At 41.3% G+C, this 24,834-nt stretch overlaps 2 protein-coding genes across 2 annotated transcripts; one reads left to right on the plus strand and one right to left on the minus strand.

The window, feature by feature from the left end:
* The first annotated feature begins 826 nt into the window (after positions 1 to 826).
* Positions 827 to 9,044, plus strand: nfe2l2a (nfe2 like bZIP transcription factor 2a). The gene is made up of 5 exons (XM_079518176.1): positions 827 to 1,030; positions 4,772 to 5,026; positions 5,314 to 5,409; positions 5,491 to 5,673; positions 7,405 to 9,044. The coding sequence occupies exons 1-5, from the start codon at positions 1,004 to 1,006 to the stop codon at positions 8,653 to 8,655; spliced, it is 1,812 nt and encodes a 603-aa protein (XP_079374302.1). The 5' UTR covers positions 827 to 1,003; the 3' UTR covers positions 8,656 to 9,044.
* Positions 9,045 to 12,185: 3,141 nt separating this feature from the next.
* On the minus strand, positions 12,186 to 22,764 carry hnrnpa3 (heterogeneous nuclear ribonucleoprotein A3). The gene is made up of 11 exons (XM_079518218.1): positions 22,681 to 22,764; positions 20,246 to 20,374; positions 19,924 to 20,070; positions 18,070 to 18,280; positions 17,562 to 17,651; positions 17,388 to 17,456; positions 14,565 to 14,627; positions 13,443 to 13,589; positions 13,175 to 13,303; positions 12,966 to 13,047; positions 12,186 to 12,862 (listed from the first exon to the last, which is right to left on the minus strand). Exons 1-10 carry the CDS (start codon positions 22,684 to 22,686, stop codon positions 12,983 to 12,985), a joined length of 1,056 nt encoding a protein of 351 aa, XP_079374344.1. The 5' UTR covers positions 22,687 to 22,764; the 3' UTR covers positions 12,186 to 12,862; positions 12,966 to 12,982.
* Between the last annotated feature and the right edge of the window lie 2,070 nt (positions 22,765 to 24,834).

The following is a 24,834-nucleotide window of genomic DNA, read 5'->3' on the forward strand; positions in this document are numbered from 1 at the left end:
CTATGGTCTCCACACATGCAGGCTAACATGATCTGTGCGGGACATTGGGGCCCCAGGGCCCCAGACAGTCTCCATGTCGAGTCATGGCAACCAGAGGGAGTCGCTATACACCAGACAAAATTGTGTAGTGCACTGCAGTGCAGACCTATCTCGACATTTTGATGCACCTACAGATAGGCTATATGCCCGTAGCTATTAGCTAAGCATAGGCCTATAGCACATCATCGATGGCCAATCAACCCAACTAGCTGTATTCAAAAATCGAATAGCAAGGGGTTAAGTGGGTTTCAATTTAGGTCTCAATACTGCTGCCTACATATTAGGTTATTCCTGTGTAGTGTGGGCCTATAGTGTAGGCCTGTATACACATTTTTGAGGGGTATACAGGTTTAATGTTTGTTTTAGTTCAATGGTTGTTTTAAAAAGGCCATTAACAATAAAGAGAATGTAATGTTTGTTTTGTCACCGTTTGTTTTACATCATCATTACATCACCTAATCATAGCAACATGAGTTAGAATTCCCTCCTCGATATTGTAAGATGATAAGAGCGCCCCTCACTCCACACGGGTGTGATTTTTATAAATATCCTACATCTAAAACTATATGCCGCCTATCAATTAATACATGTCTTGTTTAGCAACTATTTGTGTTTGTGATCTGATACGATTCAGTCAGCAGTCACAGGCACAGCCCAGCCTAGTGGACTACGCGTGCACGCACAGCCCTTATCGCCTCATAGGACGTTGAAGGGGACGATCCCAGCGCTGTTCTTCAAGTGAGCGCTTGACTGGCTGCCGCAACTTGTGGGCAGGGCCATCATGCTGCTTGGGGTTTTCCGTAATTTCCAATAGATTAGAAGGAATATTTCTCTCATCGCCAAACGTTGTTCCGCTGGACTTCTTGCTTTTAGAGTGATCACGATTAACGATTTACGTGGAACTGAGGAATACAAATACATTTTGATCATAGAGCGTTTCTCTCCGTGAGAACAGATCTCTACAATGATGGAAATTACAATACATCAACAGGTACATCTTTATAATCCCTTATTTAATGTGAATAACATTTGATATATGTCGGATGTTTTATATTGGTTGTTGATAATAAATAATCGAATTAGAGAGATTTCTACGTACGACATATACATAGGCCAGATAAACTTTGTTATATTTGGGGCATATTTGATACTATAGCATAGCCTACTATGTTCATAGTCCGGATGCTGCGTAACTTTACGCTATTACAAAACATAATTAGGCCTAGTCTGACGTAGATCATATGATATGCTATACATTATTTTCAAAAGAACTGTTAATGTCCATCTTATGATCTTACGTTCAATTCTGCAAGTCATTGAAGACTGGACTGTCGGGTTTACTTTACCCGGTAGGGGGGGGAAACTTCGTAACTGTCAAGTTTGATTTCTGGATATGTAATGATACACTATCTGATATAAAAGCAATACAATGGATCAATGTAATTTAGCCTAGTTAGTTAGTAAACATCTTGTGCTTTCAAAGCTTTCTCTTGTCTGGGCATGTTGTCCGTCAACACCCCCCCCCCACCCCCACCCCTTCACGTGACCGTGTCTGTTCAGGCCACCTTTGATCCATTCTGAACGATTTGTTGTTAGATACTAGCCTAGTCCAGAGGGGGCCCACCGTATGCTGTCTTCCTCCCGAAAGCGCATTATTAGATAGAAGGGAAAAAAAACACTAGTGTATTTGTGAAAACTCATCTTTCTTTAATCACGTGATTCCAGAAAGGATGTGATGTCGTTTTTTTAAGGCTGTAATCTTGCTTTAATATAGGCTGGGCTAGAGTGTTTTCATACTTTCATACATCAAAATACATTTTCAACAGTTTTATTTTTTCTGTTTTGATATAGTTAATAACAGTTGACTAATGTTGGTTTATAGGGATTGTTCTTGAACATGTGAGGTAGCCTATTTCATCATCCTTGGTTAAGGGTGGATGTCCTCTGAATTCTGATGAATGGATGTATAATAAACTACTCCCTGAACCCTTTCAGATGCCCTTGTGTTTTTCTGAAGGGTCAGGTAAATGAACAACCCAGTTTACAAAACCAGATTAGAATCTCTCAGAGAAGTATGTTTGGCCTGTTTCATGAGTGACAAGTCTCAAGTCTTTACTATTTTAATTTCTATAGGAAAATAAATAGTGAGACTTTTTGACGTGCCAACATTTTTTTTAAACAATTATATTTTTTCATCCTGTATGTGTACTCGTTGTTTACTTTGCCTAAATGTGGCGTCCAGGAAACTGGGAGGTATTTTCACAAGACAGTTTCCTTGTTCTCTTACCAGTTGAACTTGTCAGTTGTCACAGACAGACACCTGCTTTCATAGTCAGTTCACTGAGTTCAGTGTCTTATACAATACGTAGTAGTCCTACGTACCTTGTTTTTAGTACAGCAATAGACCTAGTGAATTTAGCATTTATTTCTTTGCAATTCTACAGTTTAAACAATGTTATAAAAATAACACCATGCTTACACACTCCCTCTCAAAACAGACCCCTAACAAGTATAAAGTTTACAACAACAAGGGGCTCAATGAAACTTTCCTTACGTAACTGGGAACTGTCTTCTTTGGGAATGCATTGTTTTCAAGGTCCCTCGTATGACTTGTGAGATGAGCTTGTGAGCTGTGACCAATGGACACAATGTGGGTTTTCAATGTAGAAAACAGGGCTGACCTCAAGAGGTGCATTTATCCAGCTCCTTAAGACATTATAGACCACTTCCTCATACCTTCGGCAGCCATAATGTCTGGTTGTAGTCTTACCTCTCACCCGGTGAGTATGATTTACAGTAGACAGCCATAGGGACGTTTAATCCTTAGTGGTCCTGGGACTGATACAGCCTCTGATGCAATACTGAGGTAAAGAGTGTTAGTGGCTTCTTATTTTGCTGTGCCGCTGTTGCAGTAACAACTTCTCTGATAACCATGCCTTTAAATAAGTATGGCTGTGTGAATGTTTACCAAAATTTGGGTTAGACACACTTCAGCTTTATCTTGGTTTATAATCAAAGGTGAGAGTGAGAGGTGAAAACTAGTCATAGGCTTTCTGAGTCTTATATCCAGTAACGGTATATTTTTTGGCTCCATACTAATGTTGATAAGACTAGTACTTTACAGTAGCCTACATCACCCCAATTTCACATCCTGTTCTTGTAATTTGTTCTGCTTTTGGATTTTCTTTTGTCCTACTTCCTCCACTCTGCTCATGTGACTTGGCAGCAATACAGTAGTACTTAGCCTATATTGCATTTTTTCTCTTACTTAACCAAATCTAAGTAATAAACCAGGGCTGCACGATAATGGCTAAAATAATAATACTCATTATTTTGTACTTGTAATTATGATTGTTAATGAGGATCATTGGTGGTCATTAATTTGTTTAAAAAAAATCTTAACACAATGTTGCTCATTGTGCTTATTGTCATCTTTGGTAAAATGGTCTCTCCACTGGCCTCTGATTTATTCTGTATCTGTGTGAGCCTCATGGATGGAAAGATGGGTGTACAATGTTCTGGTTACTATTGTGTAATGATAAGGAGACAGGGTCAAGGTGCAACAGCTGACCATGAAATAACATTTATTAATCACCATGTTACAACATTACATAATTTTGTATTATACTCGATTAATTGTGCAGCCCTACGAGTCCCTACAATAAACTGTCACATGGTCAGAGGTTTTCTTGTGACCTAACATGCAGGGTTTATGCAATCTCCAAGGGCCAGTATGGAAGGTTTCCTCCATACGGTTTGCGTCATGAACGTTAAGAGGCCCAAGGGAGAGAGTATAGCACTGTTTATCTTTGGACATTCCTGTCTTAAAAGACACCGCACAGCTTTCAGTGACTATGACAGGAAATTATATTAACATATTCCCACTGCAGTTATGCTTTGTTGTAAGTCATCATATCACATAAATAGTATGAGTGGGAGTAGTAACGTGAAGCGTTTGATCCTAGTATTAACTCATTTGTTTTTATTAACTCTTGTAGATATTTCAGATTTGTTTGTAGTTGTATGAAAGATAAATTGGGTTATGAAATGGTTATTACATTGCAAAACATGAATCATTTGAGTTTCCAGAGTAGGCTATATGTGGGACCTATCTGGAAATACACATTTGAAACTACACACTACACTGAAAACTCACCAACTTCAGAAACTTGTTCAAATGCAGATCATATGAGGACTTGAATGGGTACAGGCATAAGTTCCGATAGTCATTAATCCGACACCCTACCCCAAACCCTAACCTAACCCTAACCGCAAGCATGTCAGACTTTTGGTGTGTCTGATAAGCGTACACACTTTGAGTAAGGAACTGACAAATAACTCCATTGGAGGTTTTAAATGTGACAAATAAATTAACTGGTTAGTGTCACTCCTCTCCTGCACGTATATGAATAATCATTCAATTCCCTTTGCTCTCAAGACAAGTGTTGCTAACAAGTGTGTGAGAAGGCACGTCTCTTCCTGGTGTGTGATGGTGAGATAGGAAACAGAGAAGTACATCTATTATTCACGTGGCGTCTTCCTCATGACATTAATGCCCAGCATTGTCGTCAAAGAATAGATACCAAGGGATAGGGTGTGGCAGGTGCAGTAGCCAAGCTTCACAGCAGGGACACTCTTGTTCCAGGAGCGATCGCATTCTCACTGCAGGATAGTGTGGCTGCAGCAGCATGTGATGCTCCAAACCCTGTCTCATTTTCTGTGTCTTTTCCAGGGCATGGAGCTGATTGACATCCTGTGGCGGCAGGACGTTGACCTGGGAGCCAGACGAGAGGTGTTTGACTACAGCCACCGGCAGAAGGAGCATGAGTTGCAGAGACAGCGTGAGCTGGAGGAGGAGAAAAGACTGCAGCTGCTCAGGGAGCAAGAGAAGGCCCTGATGGCACAGCTACAGCTGGACGAAGAGACAGGCGAATACATACGGCGCCCTCCATCCAGTGGCCCGCCACTGTCAACCACACCTCAAGAGGTACCTGCACTTGGCCATCATTAGTCATGTATGTCAGCACTGGGCCACTCCCCACCCCCCTCACTTGATTGGGTGTAGCTCTGTGGTAGCTAGGTAATCGCCTCACCCTGTGTAATTAGGGAAACAGGTGGGTCTGTAGTTTTGCATTGCCGTGTTCAGCTCTTTAGAAACTGCTCCACGATTTTTATGGAAGACGGGTAGGTAGGTAGATAGATTTATTTTTATGCATTGGGTTACCTATACAGTATACGATACCATTAACTTAACTCAAATATCCTCTATTGCAGAATGTCAGCTTCACAGAAGGGGATGGCGAAGCCATGTCCTTTGATGAATGTATGCAATTGCTTGCAGAGACATTTCCCCTAGTAGAAGAAACAGAGGTAAGGACATTGACATTACACCTTAAGTATGATTCTTCTATGCTATGCCGTGTCTAAAAGTCTACTCCGGTGTGTTTGCAGAACACATCTCCTTGCCTGGACACCACCGTAGCTCCAAACCCCAACAGCAGCCAGATCATGATGTCCCCAGAGCAGCCAACGTTGCAGCAGGGGCCCCTCTCCCCATCACCCGTCCTGTCACAGAGGACCCCCCCAGATTTGGAGCAGGCCTGGATGGAGCTTTTGTCCCTACCTGAACTGCAGGTATAATACCAGCCTCAATGGCGCAATGCTTTTTAACCTCAATGGCAGGGGCCAGACATTACAGGACAAACTCAACTGTTGTTTGCCTTCCCCTGATGTGTGAATGAGGTCTCTCATATACAGACACACAGTGATTAGGTTTCATATCTGGGATTAGCCAGCATAGTAGAGGTGGGGTGGGTGCTTCCAAGGTGTGTTGAGTTCAAGTAGCCTTGCCTGGCACAACCTTGAGATAGCTTTTGACACCATCAGAGTAGGAGTGGATAGTCAAAGATGTGTTGTAGGGGTTGAGGAGAAACCAAAGATCACTGTTGTAACGTGATGGTCCTAGAAAGGCAAGTCTATAATCATTTGAATTTGACACAGAACAATCCTGTGTGTAAATTGAACTCTAAATTAATATGCAGGGGTTTGCTGTGTTATTAGCAAATGTCAAAAACATGTTTCATAAAGTCGTCACAAACGTAACAAATTCAGAGGATGACAGACTCCATCGGTTACTACTGCAGAGTAGGTTAATTGAGAGGGTTGTCTGACATCCCCAGGGTCCTGCTGAAAAAGAGAAGGGGCACATTATGTGCCAGATTTACTGGTGTTGAGCTCTCATCTTTATACATTTCCGATCATCATCCTTCATTTCCGAGTTGTATTTCGGCATCATTACAGTTGTAAGAGTCATGTCCAAGAGTAACAGCATGCTGATGCCTACGTAGGCTGTTTTATTTGAAGGTAACTGATGGAGGGGCATTTCAAACCTTTGTATTTAGTTAAGTGTCATTTGTCACTCCAATTTTTCAACGTTTAAGACTAGCAGTTTGGACTATAGCATCATATTAGAACCACACCGGTGTACATATAGTTCTCTGGATCCAAGTGTCACAAACAGAATGTCTTGCGAACTGCTATCATCAAGTATGAATTACTCCTCCTCTTTGCCTGTCATCTGTTTGGATGTGGTCCTCACTTCTTTGCATAATATTGGCAAAAGAGAGGTTGGAGCTCTACAGTGTGCATTAACCCAACCCTGCGTGGTGGGGTTTTCCACCACGCAAAATGGCCACTGTGTGAATATGGCCAGTAGTGGTCATTCTTGAGCTGCTTCAGCATCTGGGTTATTTTTGTCTTGGAGGTCATGATGCATGTCAACTTCTAAAGTGCACTGTGCACACCTTTTCCTTAAATTGTATTGATTATGGAAGAAAGTTCTCAGGTACTTTACATTGAATAGGACAAAACAGTTTAAACAACCCAAAGGATTTCATTACAATTTCAAGGATAGTCAGAATTTGTATTGGGACGTGTTATATTATGCAACCATTGTAATTTCTTATATACTTCAAAACCATGCCATTGTGACCTGGGCCACTCTCAGTATACACTCCAATCACAAACAATCATACACTTTCAATGGTAATGTTTTTTATTTAATCAGTGTGGTTTTCACACCTCTGTGTACTTAGAAGAGACTAAGAAAAATAACCTGTACGTGACCCTGTGTATCCTGTCACTGTGGTTAGATGACATTCCAGAAACTGCTTGCATTAATACTTATTGCATATACACATTAACCCATTTTTGACATTTTGTCACTTCAATTCATGACAAGTTTGGTTATACTGTAGATGTATGTGTCTTCAACCACACAGTACCTTTGGCAGGCTGGCATCAGAACTGTTATAACTACATTGGCTGATGTCCTTTGTTTTAATTATCAATCTCTTTTCTTTCTAGCATTGCATTAACATGCAAATGGAAGATACACTGGAGACGACAACATATCTTCCTACAAACAGCCCTGAAGAGCCGGATCCAAACTACAATTTTTACCCACTGTCTAACCTCACAAATGTGGGGTCAAGCACAATCGATGTTTGCCCCCCTGAATATATTAATACATTTGAAGGGACCTTCTCTAATGTTGCCCCACCCAATCACCTCAGTCAGATGACCACAAAAGCCCCTCAATTAAACTTGAATGGAGAAGCTTTCTGCGACATACTACTTTGCCCCAACCCCACTCCAAATACAGAGGAAAGCAATGCCCTTGAGGGGAATGGAGGCGAAGCTTTGGCTGCTATACCAAACAAGCCTCCTTTTAAACCAAACATACACAACCTCTCACCTGGAGATACATTTGATGGTTGCAAACAGGAAAGTATGTCAGAATTGCCAGATTCCGATTCTGGAATCTCGCTGAATACAAGCCCTATTCCGAGTTCCCCAGAGAAATCTGTATATGATGATGGTTCCTATGGCTACAATGACTCAGATATGGATGAAATAGACTTCAGTCCCATGAGTGCTGAATCTGACTATTCAGAGATGTTCTCCTTGAATTTCCAACCTGATGGATACCAGCCCAATGGTTCCATCTCAACAGGACGGCTGAACGAGGGGCAGGAAAAGGATCCCAAACATTACAAGACGGAGCTGGTAGAGGAGACTGACCACAGCCAAGCTCCATTCACCAAAGACAAGCAGAAGAGGCGGTCCGAGATGCGTCTCTCCAGAGACGAACAGAGGGCCAAGGCCCTCCAAATACCGTTCACTGTGGACATGATTATCAACCTGCCTGTGGACGACTTTAACGAGATGATGTCTAAGCACCAACTCAATGAGGCCCAGCTGGCACTGGTCCGAGACATCCGCCGCCGCGGGAAGAACAAAGTAGCTGCCCAGAACTGCCGCAAACGCAAGATGGAAAACATTGTGGGGCTGGAGTACGACCTAGACTCCTTGAAGGAGGAGAAGGACCGCCTTCTGAAGGAAAAGAGACAGAATCACAGCAGCCTGCGGGAGATGAAACAGCAGCTCAACACTCTGTACCTGGAGGTGTTCAGCATGCTAACAGATGAGGAGGGGAAACCCTACTCGCCGTCAGACTACTCCCTCCAACAGACCCGAGATGGCAGCGTCTTCCTAGTCCCTCGCATAAAAAAGACACTCATCAAGGCGAAAGACAAGCACTTATCTACTTTATAATATGGTACTGCATTATCATCATAGTAACACTACTATGCAATAACTTTGTAGTAGCTCGGCTTTAAGCGTAATAGATCAGCAGAACTATTATATAGTTTTTGCTTACTCCTCTTTAATCTTGTAATATTTTTGATATTTTACTTTTGTACTGCTTTCTAATATGCCCAGAGATTCTTTTACCAATATTGTTTGTAAATAAACATTATTTGCTATTGAGATTGAGAAAATATATTGTACAGTATATATATATATATATGTGTGTTTTAGTATGCTAATGATTTTTGTTTCAATCACTGTTACTTATCGTTTTATAAACTTTATATTTTGATTTGCTCCCGTCTTTTTTTAAATCCTGACTTGTGCTTTTCAATAAACTATTCATATAGCCATTTTGTCTCCTTTTCTGTGTACTGTACATTGTGTGATTTAGTGTAGCCAGCCACAGCTTGTAGATTGATGCCAGATGGACATAAGGTTTGAGGAATGGTTACATAACTTACCATGTGCTTCTTTTTTTTGTTTCAGCCACTATACCATGTGGCTGGTAAAATAGACGCGTACAATGCAATCCTACACAGAATCTGAGACAAAAATAGCAACATTCCAAGCTTTAGCACATTTCTCAATCACCACCACTTTGAGCTGTAATCTCAAGACAAATTTTTCAATTTAACTGAATCGAGTTTATACAGTGCACTAAACCTAACCTATGTCCAATAAGTCGTAATGGGAGGCATCCTTTGGTTAGACATAAGGTTGGTGAGGGGTGCTTTAAAACGACTGGATTAAGGTTGGTGAGGGGTACGTTAAAGCGACCGGATTAAGGTTGGCGAGGGGGGCGTTAAGGGTTGGGAGAGAGTTAAGGTTAGGTTTAGGTGTGCTGCCCCGTGGGAGGTTAGGGTTTGAGATAGGTTGTAGGACTAATGACTGGTCTAACCAAACTAAGTACTGCACCCGTTAAACCCGATAAACCCCAGTAAGCCCTATAACATTTATTCCCTCCAAGGAAATCACACCCACTGCATTCATTATGTTGCACAACAGCAAACACAATGGTTCAGCTATGCCTATGTGCAATACACTCCATGTGAATCATGCATGACAACTTCACAATAGCTCATGGACAAACCCATTCAAAAGCAAAGCCCTGCACAATCACTATTTGCTCTTCATGCACTTTCACACACACAAATGCTACCTTTGAACACCAAGCCCATCTGCTGTTCTCAAACCAAAAAGAAGTTGCGGTAAACAGCAAACCATGAGGACTTGTATAATACCTGGTGTTCCAAGTCATTTCAAAAAATGAAACTTTGTTTCTTTTCATCGAAAGAAAACTAATGTGTAGTACTTTAGTTAAATATAATCCTCCTAATCCAATAACATTTTGCATACAGTTGATAAACCTACAATATGCCCTTTTAAAAAACACCTTTCCATAAGAAATGAACCACTCGCTTTGTGGGATAAGTTTTATTTAAGAACACCAGCAATTTATACGCAATCATTTTCTGTTAAAAAGGAGTTCACGCAAACAAGTCTGGAGCCAAAGCCCCATTTTTCCCATAGAAATACTATCCCACAGCAAATTAAACAGCACCATTATTTATTAATATAATTGGTAACTACTGTGCAATAAAAGGGTCTTGTGGGTGTGAGCTTATGTACATACAGACCCATGTGTTTAGTTGATTTCATTAAGAGTTATTTTGCTGTTCTCATATGTCCTGGGATGTCTCAACAAAATATACAAATCTGGTCAAATCTATATAAAACATGGCAAAAATATATATTTACACTACTGTACATATTTAACACATTTAGACCTGTAGCCTCTTCCTAACAGTTTTAGTCTTTTTAAAACTTATGTTTCAGTGGTCAGTGGTGCTCAGTTTTTCATGTCAAGGACCACCCAAAATATGTATTTGATGCTATTGAGATTGAGAACATATATCCCACCCCCCCCCCCCCCCCCCCCCATCTCAAATGTTATGTTCCAGGGATTTATTTTTATTTTTTCAAAAATAGCAAATCTACAAGCTCTTGTAGATCTGCCATTTTTGAATAGCCAAAGAATAAAATATGGTTAAAGTCATTAGTCTAAAATGACACCGATGCTTTCCCGGTTTAAATGGGTTGATAAAGAACTAATTAAAAAAATACACACCACTATTAACTACCTTATATTATTTAGCAATAGTGCAGGGTTCCCACTCTTAAATAAATATCAGGAAAACGTTTTTGTAAACTAGTCTTTGGTAAATGAATTAACTATTTTATTCCAAATTAAACATGATATGGAGGTAGATAAGGAACATAAATATTCTAACTTCTAGGGCAGGTTGTTGCTGATGACGATTGGGAAGGGATTGTTTTTTTCCACCCAACATATTAGAAAGGCAAAAATGCACGTCATTTCCTATCCTGGAAGATTTTATCTGTACGTTTTCCATAAGATATGGGAAGCCTGTAGTGTTTTCATCAAGTCACTTTTATTTCAGATACCCACCAAACGTACGTCTCTAAATGTTTTGATTAATTGAAAATGGTGGGCCCTATTGTAAACAAGTGTAATGCTTTATGGTGTCGTCCACTCACAGTTAACAGTTTTTGTATTGAGTTGTACTTGAAATGTACTGTAATTCTGCAAACTGTTAATAAATCAATCAATCAATCAACAAGAACATACAGCAAATCATTCTGCTCAGTCTAGCTTTAAAGAACATCCCTACTTGAAAAGATCACATCTCCTCCATGCACAGTGGAGGGCTAAAATCTGAGCAGCCTGTAAAGTATGTTGAAAAACAAAGTCTTACCCATCCAGAAACTTCCATGTTATCAGGTCTTAACAGATTTTCAGCAAGAAGAGAATGCCTCTTTCCCAATCTGCAAATCAAACAAAGTGGTTACTCTTACCTGCTCCATCTTCTTAAGAATCTTTTGTGAAAATACTCACTCCCTTCTCTCCTGTTACGTCTGACATCTAGTATTTGTGGGTTAACTGCAGTATCTCTGACTCAACGGGATCTCCAATATGTCCAGGAACTAGTCTTTCTTCGCTAGCAGCGAAGGTTTAGCTAGCCTTGAAAAAAAAGTTTGATGCTCACTACCAGGTATGACACTGCAAGCTTTCTTCCACGGCCGATGTGCTTGGTGCTCCCTCCTCTGTTCTCTCTCAAGAATATGCTGACTGGTCCACTGTGCTGGGGCTGAAGAGGTCCTGTCTGACAGTCATCTGCAATCTTCCACACTATCGACGCTGAGGGCACAACTGCTGGAGCTGGTAGCTGTCATAATCCTACTCGCTCAACACTGGCATAGGTGGTGTGTGGGCCCTTGCCCTAGGTCTACCCAAAACTCCCTCGTTTTGAGCCAGGTAAAAAACAAATCTTTAAAATGTAATCCAAAATTGTTCTGGAGGAGCTGATTTGCTAATCTTCATCGTAACAACGAGCAGGCAACAAAACAATTAACATGTTTTGTTTTGTCTGTTTTGATTTTCTGAACCAATGATGCACTGAACCTCATGGCACTTTACTATACAACTTTATTCGGTCTTTTTCTACTCCTCAAAATGCTTGAACAATCTAGAATTCTGTTTGCTGTTTACACGTAGATTGAAACATTCCCTTAATTCTAGTTCAGACTGCTTGGTGGGTATATTTGTTAACACTAACACTATTAAAGAAATGCATACTATGCTTCAAATACAAAATCAAAATACACTTGACACTTGCAATTCAGCAATCATAATGTCTTGAAATAAAAATGGATAATCTGATGGATCATTCTAGCTCCACTAATGTAGGGCCTATTCCATTAATGATGATTTTGTACTATAAATAAATAAAAGAATAAAAAAAATAAACTGAAATTAATGTTAATCGCAGACAAAGGTTTTTGAAAACGTAGGGTTTTTTTTTAAATACGTTTCTCTTTTACCTGATACCATAGGTACAATACACACACTTCAGAAGCAGAAAAGGAAGAGATATTTAAGTAGCAAAACATCTACCACAAATAAGGAAGGGCAACATCTACACTTATGTGTACAGTCCTTTTTTTTCATTAACATCTCCCATTTAGCTGCAGTTACATGTCTGACTTGTTCCTCTAAAAATGCTTTCAGACGACTGCCTCAAAGTAACCTGCAGCTTTCCTGACAACTCCACTGCTCACCTCCTCGCCTCTCCTAAGAACTGAAGCCTGTTGAATGGATACAGGATAGAACAAATAGTTATTCTACACTTTTATGTGCTCACACTGTACTGTGCCACTAAGATTAATGTGAAGGAGAACTGAACTTACCAAAAAAAACATCACAAATTTAATATCGCCGTGAGCCGTAACTGCTACCTCCTCCTCCACTTCCGCCACCAGAGCCATAGCCGCCTGTTTTACAGACAGAAAATGACACTCATCACTCTTTTTAACTATTATAAAAATCATTCACACAGTAGCAGACCTGCAATTTTCTAGCATTCATCATGACATCCAGAGATCGGCATACAAAACGCACCTCCGTAGGGTCCATCCGAGTCTCTGCCACCAAAGTTGCTTGCCTTCATGGGGCCATAATTGGACTGCTGACTGCTGTAGCTCCCAAAATCATTGTAATTTCCACCCCCTCCTCCACCGCCAAAGTTCCCTATAAGTCACAAGTATTAGATTTCCTGGCAGTGTACCATTTCACGCGTCAAACTTCTTCTGCCAGGTATAGAAATCTGATCCTAGACATCATTCAACTATTTTATTACAGCAAAACACATCAATTAATCAAGCATTACCGCGACCTCCATCATTGTAGTCGTTGTAGCCACTGCCTCCACCACCACTAAATCCTCCACCTTGGTTCCCATATCCTGGACCACCACCGCCACCTCCGTAGCCCCCACGACCTCCTCCATAACCTGGCCCTCCACCATAGTTCCCGCCTAGACATACCAACACCATTAAGGTATAGTTCACCCACAATTATTTTTATGTTTTTGTCACATTCCTGCAATCTCGGAAAATAAATCCTTTCCTTTGAATTTGCCTCTGGGGCACCACCCAATTGCCTGTGTAGAGAGACCGGATGTCGGCCCGTTCACTTTCCTTCAGAATCGGTCTTGAGAGATTACACTGATCCAGCATTCCAATATTTAATCATTTGGAGTTAATAGGAGGCCATGGCAAAACTATATTAAAAATAAAGTAAACTCCAAAACAACTTGGTGTAATCCAGTATGGACCCCTGTCATATAACAAATGATTTAAAATGCAGTACTGCTCTTTTTAAGCTTGGCCTCTTATTTACAGTACTTCAATTCATTAAATATTGGAATATTGGATCAGGAATGCGATAAAAACAAAAGCAATCTCCATGAATTCAAGGCTTTATGGGGTGAGTAATTGGAAGAAAAAAAAGTAATTTTGTGGGTGAGCTAGACTATGATACGGAAACGATGCAGGAATAGATTAGAAAATGCAAAATTGGCCCGGATGGTTAGCTCAACCGTCTGGGCACCTAGGCTGCCGAGCCAGCCGGACGGCATGCCGCAGGTTCGACTCTTAAAAAAAAGAAAATGCAAAATTGGGGTGCCCGCTGGCCTAGCGGTCCAGGCGCATACCACATATAGGCGCATGTCACAGGTTCGAGTCTCGATCCCGCCGACCTTTGCTGCGTGTCATACCCAGTGTCTCTCTCCCCGTTTCCTGTCTCTCTCCACTATATACTATCATTAAAGGCAGAAAAGCCCAACAAATATATATTAAGAAAAACGTAAGCTAAATTGTACAAGCTAACAAAAATAACAACGCAAAGTGGTAAATTATTGAGTCCATGATGATTTAAAATAAAGCATTTTCATTGTTTGATGTCTGATCTAGCCTTTGATTATAAAAGTGGTAAAACAACAACAACTCACCGTTGCCACTGTAGCCATCGTAACCATCACCTCCATAACCACCTCGCCCACCACCATACCCACCTGGAAAACAAAGGTTTGCGGTTCATCATGTGTTAAAGCTGCAATCCATAGGATTCATGTCCTTCCAGGGATTCCCGAAATGTCTGCCAATGAGCTATGATGAGTGGGAATGCCCACTTAATCATGGGTAGAGTGGGATCAATTCGCTTTGTAGGTTGCTGGGTCTGGGTCTAAAGCAGATGGAAAACGGTGTGTGTGTGTGTGTGTGTGTGTGCATGTATGTGTGTGCAAATTACCAGATACGGAACACTGGCTCTAGATCAGATCACACTGGTCGAAACGAGAACCAGGCTTTCCGTTGTGTGGAAACTAGAAAGCCTGAAAGTTGATCCTACCTGAACACTCTACATTTCTTAATACATTCCCCACCAGCATTATTTACAGGGGGGCACACAACAGGTGCGCATGCGTCGTCAAAATGTTTCCTGTGCGGTAGATCAAAGGCATGCCAGGTGCATTTGCGCACCAACAGCTGAGACAGTTATGTAGAGAAATCTGACAGGCATTCAAAAGGAACTCAAATGTGATGTGATGTTAACGTCCTGTAAGTAGACTTTGAAATAAAACTAGTGTTGACTAATCATTACACGTGGCTCTTATTTTGAAGAGGAAGTCAGTGCACAGGAAGTCCGTTTCAGTTGTAAACAAGCTACTATGACACTTTCCCAAAGTTGCGCGATGCTCCTGCTAAACCACGCGACCATAATTATTTACAATATGAAAACCATGCATCTTGAACAACACTGGGATTACTTAAACAAACATGGAACCTGCAGCAGTAGGTGAGTAATTACTTTTATCTGTGTTGGACGTTTGTTTTGGTTTCAGTGGTTGAGCTGCTAGCCGACTTAAAGGACCACTTCACCACTTTTCAACTTCTCTTCCTATAATTGGTCCTAACTAATGTTCATGATAAAATACCACCATTTTTCCTACTCAGTCTGTGTCTCATAGGAAGGCTGTGGGCAGTTCAGAAACCCGTCCACCAGTGACATCATCGATGGTGAATCCAAGCTAATAGAAACGGCAGGCTTTCTTTTCCTGAAAAGTTGCAATGCAAAAGTTTAAGCCATCGTTCTCACGATAATACAAATCTAAATATATTTTAAAACAAATCTTGTTTAAAAAAAAAAATCTGCCTAATGATGTCACTGGTGGACGGGTGTCCGAACTGCCCAAAGCCCTCCTATGAGACACAGACTGAGTAGGAAAACAATGGTGGTGTTTTATCATGAACATTAGTGAGGACCAATTATATGAAGAGATGTTGAAAAGTGGTGAAGTGGTCCTTTAACGACTAGCCTACAAATACACTGTCTGTGAGCATCCTTATCTTTTGCATCTGCCCGTGTGGGCAGCATAACATTGTGGCAGAGTAGAAACGTCCCTATCGCTTACGCATGATATCTCTTCCGTTGGCCCAGACTGTATGATGAACATTTGGAAATTGCGAGAGGCAACAGTCTGGTAACGCGAGACTAACGTCGTACTAGTGTGTGTGTGTGTTGTCGCATCGACTTCCTGTCTACCGATCAGTGCAGATAAAACCTGATCGGGAGGATCACAGCGCCGGCAAGAAATGCCTTCTGGGACAAGGAATTGGAGATAAAAGCGAGTGAAACGGTTAATAGAAGAGTAGGGAGAAAACTGACACATCGCCTGAGACTGCAGGAGGAACAAATGGAGGGCATGGTCCAAATGGACAATATTTAATGACCTGATCATGAACAATGAGGGCATGGGGGAATGAGGAACAACCAGAATATGTCTAGGTATATGTAAAGTAATAAGCAAGGTTTGATACGCATTGTCGATTTTATTTTATTTTTATTTTTTGTTTTTCATGTTTGTTTGTGCTGTGTTGGTTTTTTGCTATTGTGTGTTAAAAAAAAAATCACACCCGTGTGAACTGAGTGGTGTAAGGTCTTATATAGACTGATCAGCTGTGGTCTGACGTAATGTCTGACGTAATGACATCACACCCGTGTGAACTGGGTGACCGTAGCAACCATGCTCATTTTTTGGTACGAACAGACAGACAGACAGACAGACAGACACGTAAACTAACAAAGCCAGTCGTAGGAGTGGTTTACACCACTTAAAAAGAAGAGTAGGGAGACCGCCACCAACCACTGCAGATGTACTAGTTAAAATATACTGTTCAGTTTGCTCAATATAATGTTTTATTCACACTTAAAAAAGGTCTGGATTGCAGCTTTAAAGCTTTGACCTGTTGTTTTAATCTGAAAACTACCATGGATTTAAGTACATAAATGAAGCGGTATTTCACTTTAAAACACTTTTTTTTCTCACTTAATTTGTATTGATATCCCATTCAACTTTTGTATTATTGTATTATTTACTATAGTCCTACTAGACCCCATAAAATTACATCTGTCCACAAACGATCACGGGATCTATTGAATGTGAAGGGGGAGGTGAAAAACTGACATAGTGAGCCTACGACACACAGTATGGGATCCCCCTAGTACCCCCCTTCACATTCAGTAGATCCTGTGATCTTGTGTGGCCAGATGTAATTTCCTAGAGTCTAGTAGGACTATATAGTTCATAATTTAAAGAAATCGCCGTAAAACATTGTAAAAAAATATGTATTTAGCCCCATGTTCGAATGCCCCCGCCCCGTCAAAAATAGCTAAAATCGCTAAAATGAAAGAAAGCAGCAAATGAAAGAAAAAAAACCACCAATCTTTTACTTTCTCATAAACAACCTAAAGTTGTCCTTTAAATTGTACTCACCTCGGCCAAAGTTGCCACCTCCATAATTGCCACCTCTGCCCATGAAATTTCCACCTCCTCCACCACTGTCTGAAGTATAGAGGAAAAGAATATTTAAAAGTGGAACTTTGAGAGGCACTGATTTAGAATATACAGCTAAATAGCTATAAAGTTAACTTAAAATCGACTGCTTACTCCTCTGGTTGGACACTGCCATCATTTCCTGTTTCGAGAGTGCTTTCCTCACCTCGCAGTTGTGGGAGTTGATTGTGTGATATTTCTGGGCTGGTGACAAACAATGTTAACAGTTTGGATTTACAATGTTTACTTTAATCACCACCAGCATGGCTATGAACTCAAATGGAAACTGAAGATTTTCATCCTAAACCCCATTGTTGTAATGTTAGATCAGTCTTGGGCAGAAAACCTTTGTGCATTTCTCCAAGAAATGATGATGTTGTTCAAGTCATCAGGCGTACATTCACCGGAACCGGAAAATTTCATTTCCGGTTTAAGCCGTTTTTTTTCAATGGATCGAAATGGGAGTGTTACATGGGGAAACTGGACGCAGCTGAGTACCGTAATCAATTGATATTAAAAAAGGCGTGATAACTGATAAGGCTTCATCGGCAACAGGGTACATACGCAAAAAGGCGTCAAAAGGTGCTGTCGGGAGTGAGTGAGCTAATGAAGAATCACATACCAACAATTTTGTCCACTGTGTCGTGGTCTTCAAATGTGACGAAAGCAAACCCTCTCTTTTTTCCGGTGGATCGTTCCTCCATGATGTCAATGCAGTCGATCCCTCCATACGGCTCAAAGTAGTCTCTTATGTGATACTCCTCGGTGTCTTCCTTTATACCACCCACAAAAATCTTCTTCACTGTCAGATGGGCGCCTGGCTTCGAGGAGTCCTGAGACAAAACAGGTTAAAGTTACTATATTTACCCAGGGTATCTGGACTAAGCATCAGATACTTGTTTACAGCCAGGCCCTGCTCATAGAACATTTCATGGTAGTGGTTCAATGCCTTGCTCAAGGGCACTTCAGCGGTGGTAATTTTAACGTGCCGTTCCGGGGATACGAACTGGCGACCTTCCGGTATCAAGACCGCTCCGCAAACCGTTCGGCCACCGCTGCCACCAAGGCACAATGAGCAGCACAGCACAGACAGTGTTTCAATCTAAATTCCTTTGTTCTGATATAATAATTGTGTGACCAAAAAATACCCATATTGTCTTCTGTGTATTTCCCTAGGACAGGAGTTTTTGATTGATTGTGAACCAGGACCACCACCCTGAATAAGAATCATTCTGAATAAGAATCATTCATTCATTCATGTTTTGTTTATTCTCGACACACTGTCACACACTGAGCAATTAAACTCATGTTCAGTGTCGTCAAGTAATACAATATCATATAGAAAAACATCACAATACATCAGATCAGGAAGGGAAAAAAAAGGGTATACGGTACATGTGAATTACATAGGTTTACAAATAAAAAGCTAAGACAAATTTCAAAACGATCTAAAAACAGTTACATCTTGTGGGGGTCTGTATGCTCACCAAGGCATCAAATCAACCTGGGGTGAAGACCACATCCAATACCTTCACGGACCACCAGTGGTCCATGGACCACCAATAGAAAACCCCTGGCCCTGCTCTGACATTCTGACATCAACTTAGGGAAACTTCACCCTTTTTGCAAAAACATATGTGTTAATGACGTTTAGAAGATTTAGAACACTTTCCTGGGGGTCTTTATGTGTGTAATATGTGGTTTTAAATATTTTAGATTTTAGCAGTGAGCCCAGAGTCTCTGATGTCATCGACACTGGGCTCACTTCCTTCCTGGACTATAATTCCCAGAATGCTTTGGTGCACTGCTCCTCCTTGTGGATAGGGTGAGGGCTGTCTTACTGAGACATGTAGTCCAAGGACTGTCTAAAGAGGACGAGACGCGAAGACCGTACGGGCGACGCCATGTTGCTCCATGGTGCTCCATGGAAGGAAAGAAACATGCGAGACCAAGGAAGCTGAACGCGGAAGTGTTGGCTGCATATAGCCCATTGCACATTTCTTTCCTTCCATGGAGCACCATGGAGCAACATGGCGTCGCCCGTACGGTCTTCGCGTCTAGTCCTCTTTAGACAGTCCTTGATGTAGTCCAGGAAGTAAGTAAGCCCAGTGTCGATGACATCAGAGACACTGCTAAAATCTAAAATATATAAAACCACATATTACACACATAAAGACCCCCAGGAAAGTGTTCTTCTAAACATCATTAACATATATTTTTTTGCAAAAAGGGTGAAGTGTCCCTTTAAGTGTCATCGAGCATATGGAATGTATGACCCCTGATGACGCAAAATGCGCTTGGCATCATCATTTCGCAATGTCAACATTTTGCGTGAAGAGAAATACACAGAAGCCATGGTACAGTATGTCTTCTTACCACACCATATCATTGATATCCTCACATCAGATTTTTTTTTGATTTAGGTTTAAAAACTAATAATAATAATAATTAATAATATTAATTTCACCATGTTTACCTCTCTGGATACAGCCCTCTTGGGTTCAACTACACGGCCATCCACCTTATGAGGCCTTGCAAGCATGGCCTCGTCTACTTCCGGTACAGCGGAGTATGTCACAAAGCCAAACCCTCTTGAACGCTTGTTATTGGGATCTCGCATCACCTGAAAACACCAAAATGCTCGGTTACAGGACGGGCCTGTCACAATATTACGCAATTATAATTTTTCAGAATAGTTTTTTCCATTCATCTGTTGAGAAATGTTTGTTTTGGCACACAACAGCATCGTACAACAAAGTGTGTTTGTTTTTTCCATCTAGAAAAATCACCACACATACCACACAGTCTGTGAGCGTTCCCCATTGTTCAAAGTGGGCCCTTAAACTCTCCTCTGTCGTTTCAAAACTCAGGCCTCCTATAAACAGCTTCCTCAGCTGTTCAGGTTCTTTGCATTCACGTTCACGGCCCTGCAGAAAGAAAACGAGAAAACAACTTTTTTGATGGCGAGTTAGAAAAGATGTCCTTCATACTTTGCTTCAAGCGCATTACACAAATAGGCTACTTGAGTTACGATGCGTTACGATGAATTGAACATGGTGGACCCTATTGTAAACAAGTGTAATGCTTTATGGTGTCGTATCGTCCACAGTGAACAGTTTTGTATTGAGTTGTGCTTGAAATGTACTGTAATTCTCCAATCTGTTAATAAATACTTCAAACAATCAATCAATCAAACCTATAAATTATTTCTCTCCGATCTATTAACCACTTTCAACATTGCCCATTAATATTGTCGCTAAACAGGGATTAATTGGTTAAACACTTAGTAGTAGACCACTGCACGAGAGATGCTTAATTCTTATCCATCATAGGCAGATGTTGCTTGCCGGAAATAGCCGATCTACAAGCTCACAGTGAGTGAGGGCAACGCTGACCACAAAGTAGCGCCTTTCGGACCCTCGGTTACCTTATCTGAATTTTGGATGTACGGTACCCTATGGTCCCTGATAGCTTATTCCACTCTCAATAGGACGCAGATTTACCCACTCTCTGTTCACGGAGAGCCGCGGCGCCGCTTGAGTGTTGGTGAGATGTTTCAAAGATGCATAACACAGCTATAGGAGACAATGGAAACATGTGCGAAACTGCATTAACCGCCGATGCCGTCTTTTTTTTTGCTTTGCTGAACTTCTCTCCTCTCTCTTCCTTGACTTCGTTATTGACTTCCCCTTGTACCGCCTCCCGCACCAGGGCAGGGTGGTCGGTGCGAGGCAGTAACGTAGGGACACGCAGCTAGCCAGTCGCCGCTCGGGAGGCGGTACAATGGGAAGTCAATAAGGAAGAGAGAGGAGAGAGAAGTTCAGCAAAGCAAAATTTCAAATAAATACTTAATGGCATCGGCGGTTAATGCAGTTTCGCACACGTTTCCGTTATAGCTGTGTTATGCATCTTTGAAACATCTCACCAACACTCAAGCGGCGCCGCGGCTCTCCGTGAACAGAGAGTGGGTAAATATGTGTCCTATGGAGAGTGGAATAAGCTATCAGGGACCCTAGGGGTCCAAAATTCGGAAAAGGTAACCGAGGGTCCCGAAAGGGGCTAACCACAAAGCTACTACTGAACACAGTGCTTGTCCCAGACATTTGGAAAATGTATACATTTTAAGGGTGCAACCGAATAAATTTAATTGATTATAAAAGATAATCAATTTTAATAAAAAATATAATCGATTTGGGAGGAAATGTTGCTTAATTCATTTTTTTAATACAGCAAAAATAGCAAATCTAGAAGCTCACGTGGTGCATGGCCAATTGTAGAGGTGACCGTTTTTGTGAGGTTAAGGTTAGGTAGGGAGTAGGGACAGAGCCATGGCTAGTAGGGATCATAGTATGGATATAGGCATATAAACCACACATACCTGGGCGAAACAATGTGTCATTGACTCATTCCCATAACTCTAGGGTCATTCCCTGGTGTCATCATTACTACTACACTACACTACACTACCACAACACAACACAACCACACACCAACCGAATGGACCTGTCCATTATGTGCAGTGTGCCCCATACTGTCGTATGTGCTCACCAATGTGGTTTCACTGGTTTGTTTGAAACTCGTGGGAAAGTGGTGATTTTTTTAACTAGTTTTCAGCCAGAACCTTATACTATGTGTATGATTATGACACTAGAGAGGGCTGAAAGTCGTCGTAGCAATTAATTAGACGTGTCTGCGCTGTCTACTACCTGGGAGGGCATGGGTCATGGCTGTGTATATTATGGAATATAATTATGAATTAAGAAATGTCAATAATGTATGTCAAAGGGCGGCACAGCGGCCATTCTAGGGACCGCTAGGGCTGTGCTGAGGCGGCGGCAAGCCGGTTAGCCTAGCCGCTGAATGGTTGACAGACAGCTGACTGACACAGAAAACCCACCGCTGGACCTGCATGCCAACACAAGCTGAATAAGTATACTTTCATGCATTTAATTCAAATTCAACCAAAACCACGGTGACGCGGCTGTAGGTGCCAATGTTATAGCTAGCTTTACTCATAAAGTTATAATATTTCTGCTTTACCAGGCCGTCGAAATAATCATAGTACAGTTGCCCAACCTGCGACTCATGCATTCTGCAATAACAGACATGTCTATTTATTTCTGTGCATATTTCAGGTCACAGTAACTCAGTCTTTAACGGTAATTACTACATTATTACAGTTACTACGTTGCAAATATAAACATTCACGTTACAATATACGTGACTACATCACCTCCATTTCGCAGAATCTCTACTCGTCCACAGGCGCAGAACACAATCCAATCCATCACGTGACGTGAGCACGTGACACGGTGACACTACAACGATGGATCCCCCCCCCCTCCCTCACACAAATCTTTATTAACAATACAGTACAATCAAAGAAGTCTACAGATAATAACATCAGACCCAAGAGGGTCTTCTAAGAAAAAAACAATGAAAACACATACACACACACACACACGCGCGCGCACACACACACACGCAAGCACACAAAACACACGATGTCGAAAGGGATAGTTTGCGTCATCTACTGGTTGAAAATAATATCAGCAAGTAAGCAATAATATATCATGTTGATGTACACTGTATAGGCCTACAGGCAGCTAGCCTAATTCATTAACAAGGAATGGAAGTCCTGGACAGTAGAACATTTAATATTTAATATACATTAAATATAACATTTAATTATATCATGTATTAATATAACATGTAGCCTATGTATGTATTATAACGTTACAACATATGTTGTAATGCATAACATATGTTATGCATTGCTTTGTCACCTTTTAGGATCATGTTATGATTTGGAGGAATAACAAAATCAATGAGAAACAATATTTAATGTTCTTTAGACCATTGTACCTGTATGCGTTCAAATATGAAGCCTTGAAGGTACAGTATTGTAACGGCAAATTTGTACCTTCCAGTTCCTATAGTCTCCTTTGTACGTTACTTCACAGTATGGTAGAGTGATCCTACGCAGTACACACAGAAACATAACATATGGATTTCCAGTCGTTGTTCCGGTTTGGGTGTTTTTCGTCACTCAAAATCCCCATACATGGAGCGTTTCTCGTCACTCAAAATCCCCATACATGGGGAAAGCTGACCATGGAGCTGTTCTGACATTCCATATGTTGATCTGACCTCATCACACCCTGTACACTCAAGACACGCTCCATATATGGCCAGTGCACGGCTGCACGCGCTTCTCGCCCTCAGGCGTCTTACTGGTTGAATAAAGTTTGAGCACTTGCAAATTAATTTACCATAATTGTGTAGCAATTCTCATCATGCAATTTGTTCCTGTTCGCAGATGACTCAGCACTGCCGGTCTTGGACAGGAACAAACTGCAAGTTGAAAAGGCCCTCAGCTCTGAAGTCGGTAGAATCTGCACCAGGCACCTGGCTCGCTGATAACAAACTATCTTTACACCTGGGGAAAAACTGAATTCTTCTTGGTTAGAGTGGGTGACAATATTATCACACAAAAAGATGAAATTACCTACCTAGGTTCCATCCTGGAGGTAAATCTTTCCGGTGATAAAATGGCCACCAACGTAATAAAAAAAAGTCAACCAAAGAACAAGATTCCTATACAGGATCTCCTCACTGTTCAACAAAAACACCTTGAAGACCCTAACAGGAGCCCTCGTACAAGGTTTCTTCGACTATGCATGCACCTCCTGGTACCACAGCACCTCTAAGGCCCTTAAAACAAGGCTCCAGACTTCCCAAAACAAACTGGTCAGGCTACTACTTGGCCTCACTCCCCGAACCCACCTCACCCCTGCCCACTTTGACAGGCTGGAATGGCTTAGGGTTGACGACAGAGTACAACATCTTGCAATGGGTCTGGTCCACAAGATTCGCTACACCACCAAGATACCAATGTACCTGTCTAAATACTTCCTTAATGTCAACAAAGTCCACACCCACAACACCAGAAGGAGTTCAACAAACCATGTGCAACCCAGATTCGGCACAAACATGGGACTAAATTCATTTCGCTCCTATTCCACCAAAATGTGGAACGCCCTACCAAGTAACAGTCATTAAGACATGTGAATCCCTTGACTCCTTCAAAACTGCTCTCAAAGGGCACATCGACGGCTGCAATTCGAAACTGGCCCCCGTAAAATCTGAATCCCCCACCCACCCCTTTTCCCCCTCACTGTATATGTTTCTTTTCCCTTTTTTACCTCCTCTATGATGATTTCCTGTTTTGACTATATAGTTGTGTATATTCATACGTCTCTTAATGTTTTGATGCATTGAAAATGGTGGGCCCTATTGGAAACAAGTGTATAGCTTTATGGTGTCGTTTTTGTATTGAGTTGTACTTGAAATGTACTGTAATTCTGCAAACTGTTAATAAATCAAT

This window comes from Electrona antarctica (assembly GCF_951216825.1).
Source record: "Electrona antarctica genome assembly, chromosome: 13".
Lineage (NCBI taxonomy): Eukaryota > Metazoa > Chordata > Actinopteri > Myctophiformes > Myctophidae > Electrona > Electrona antarctica.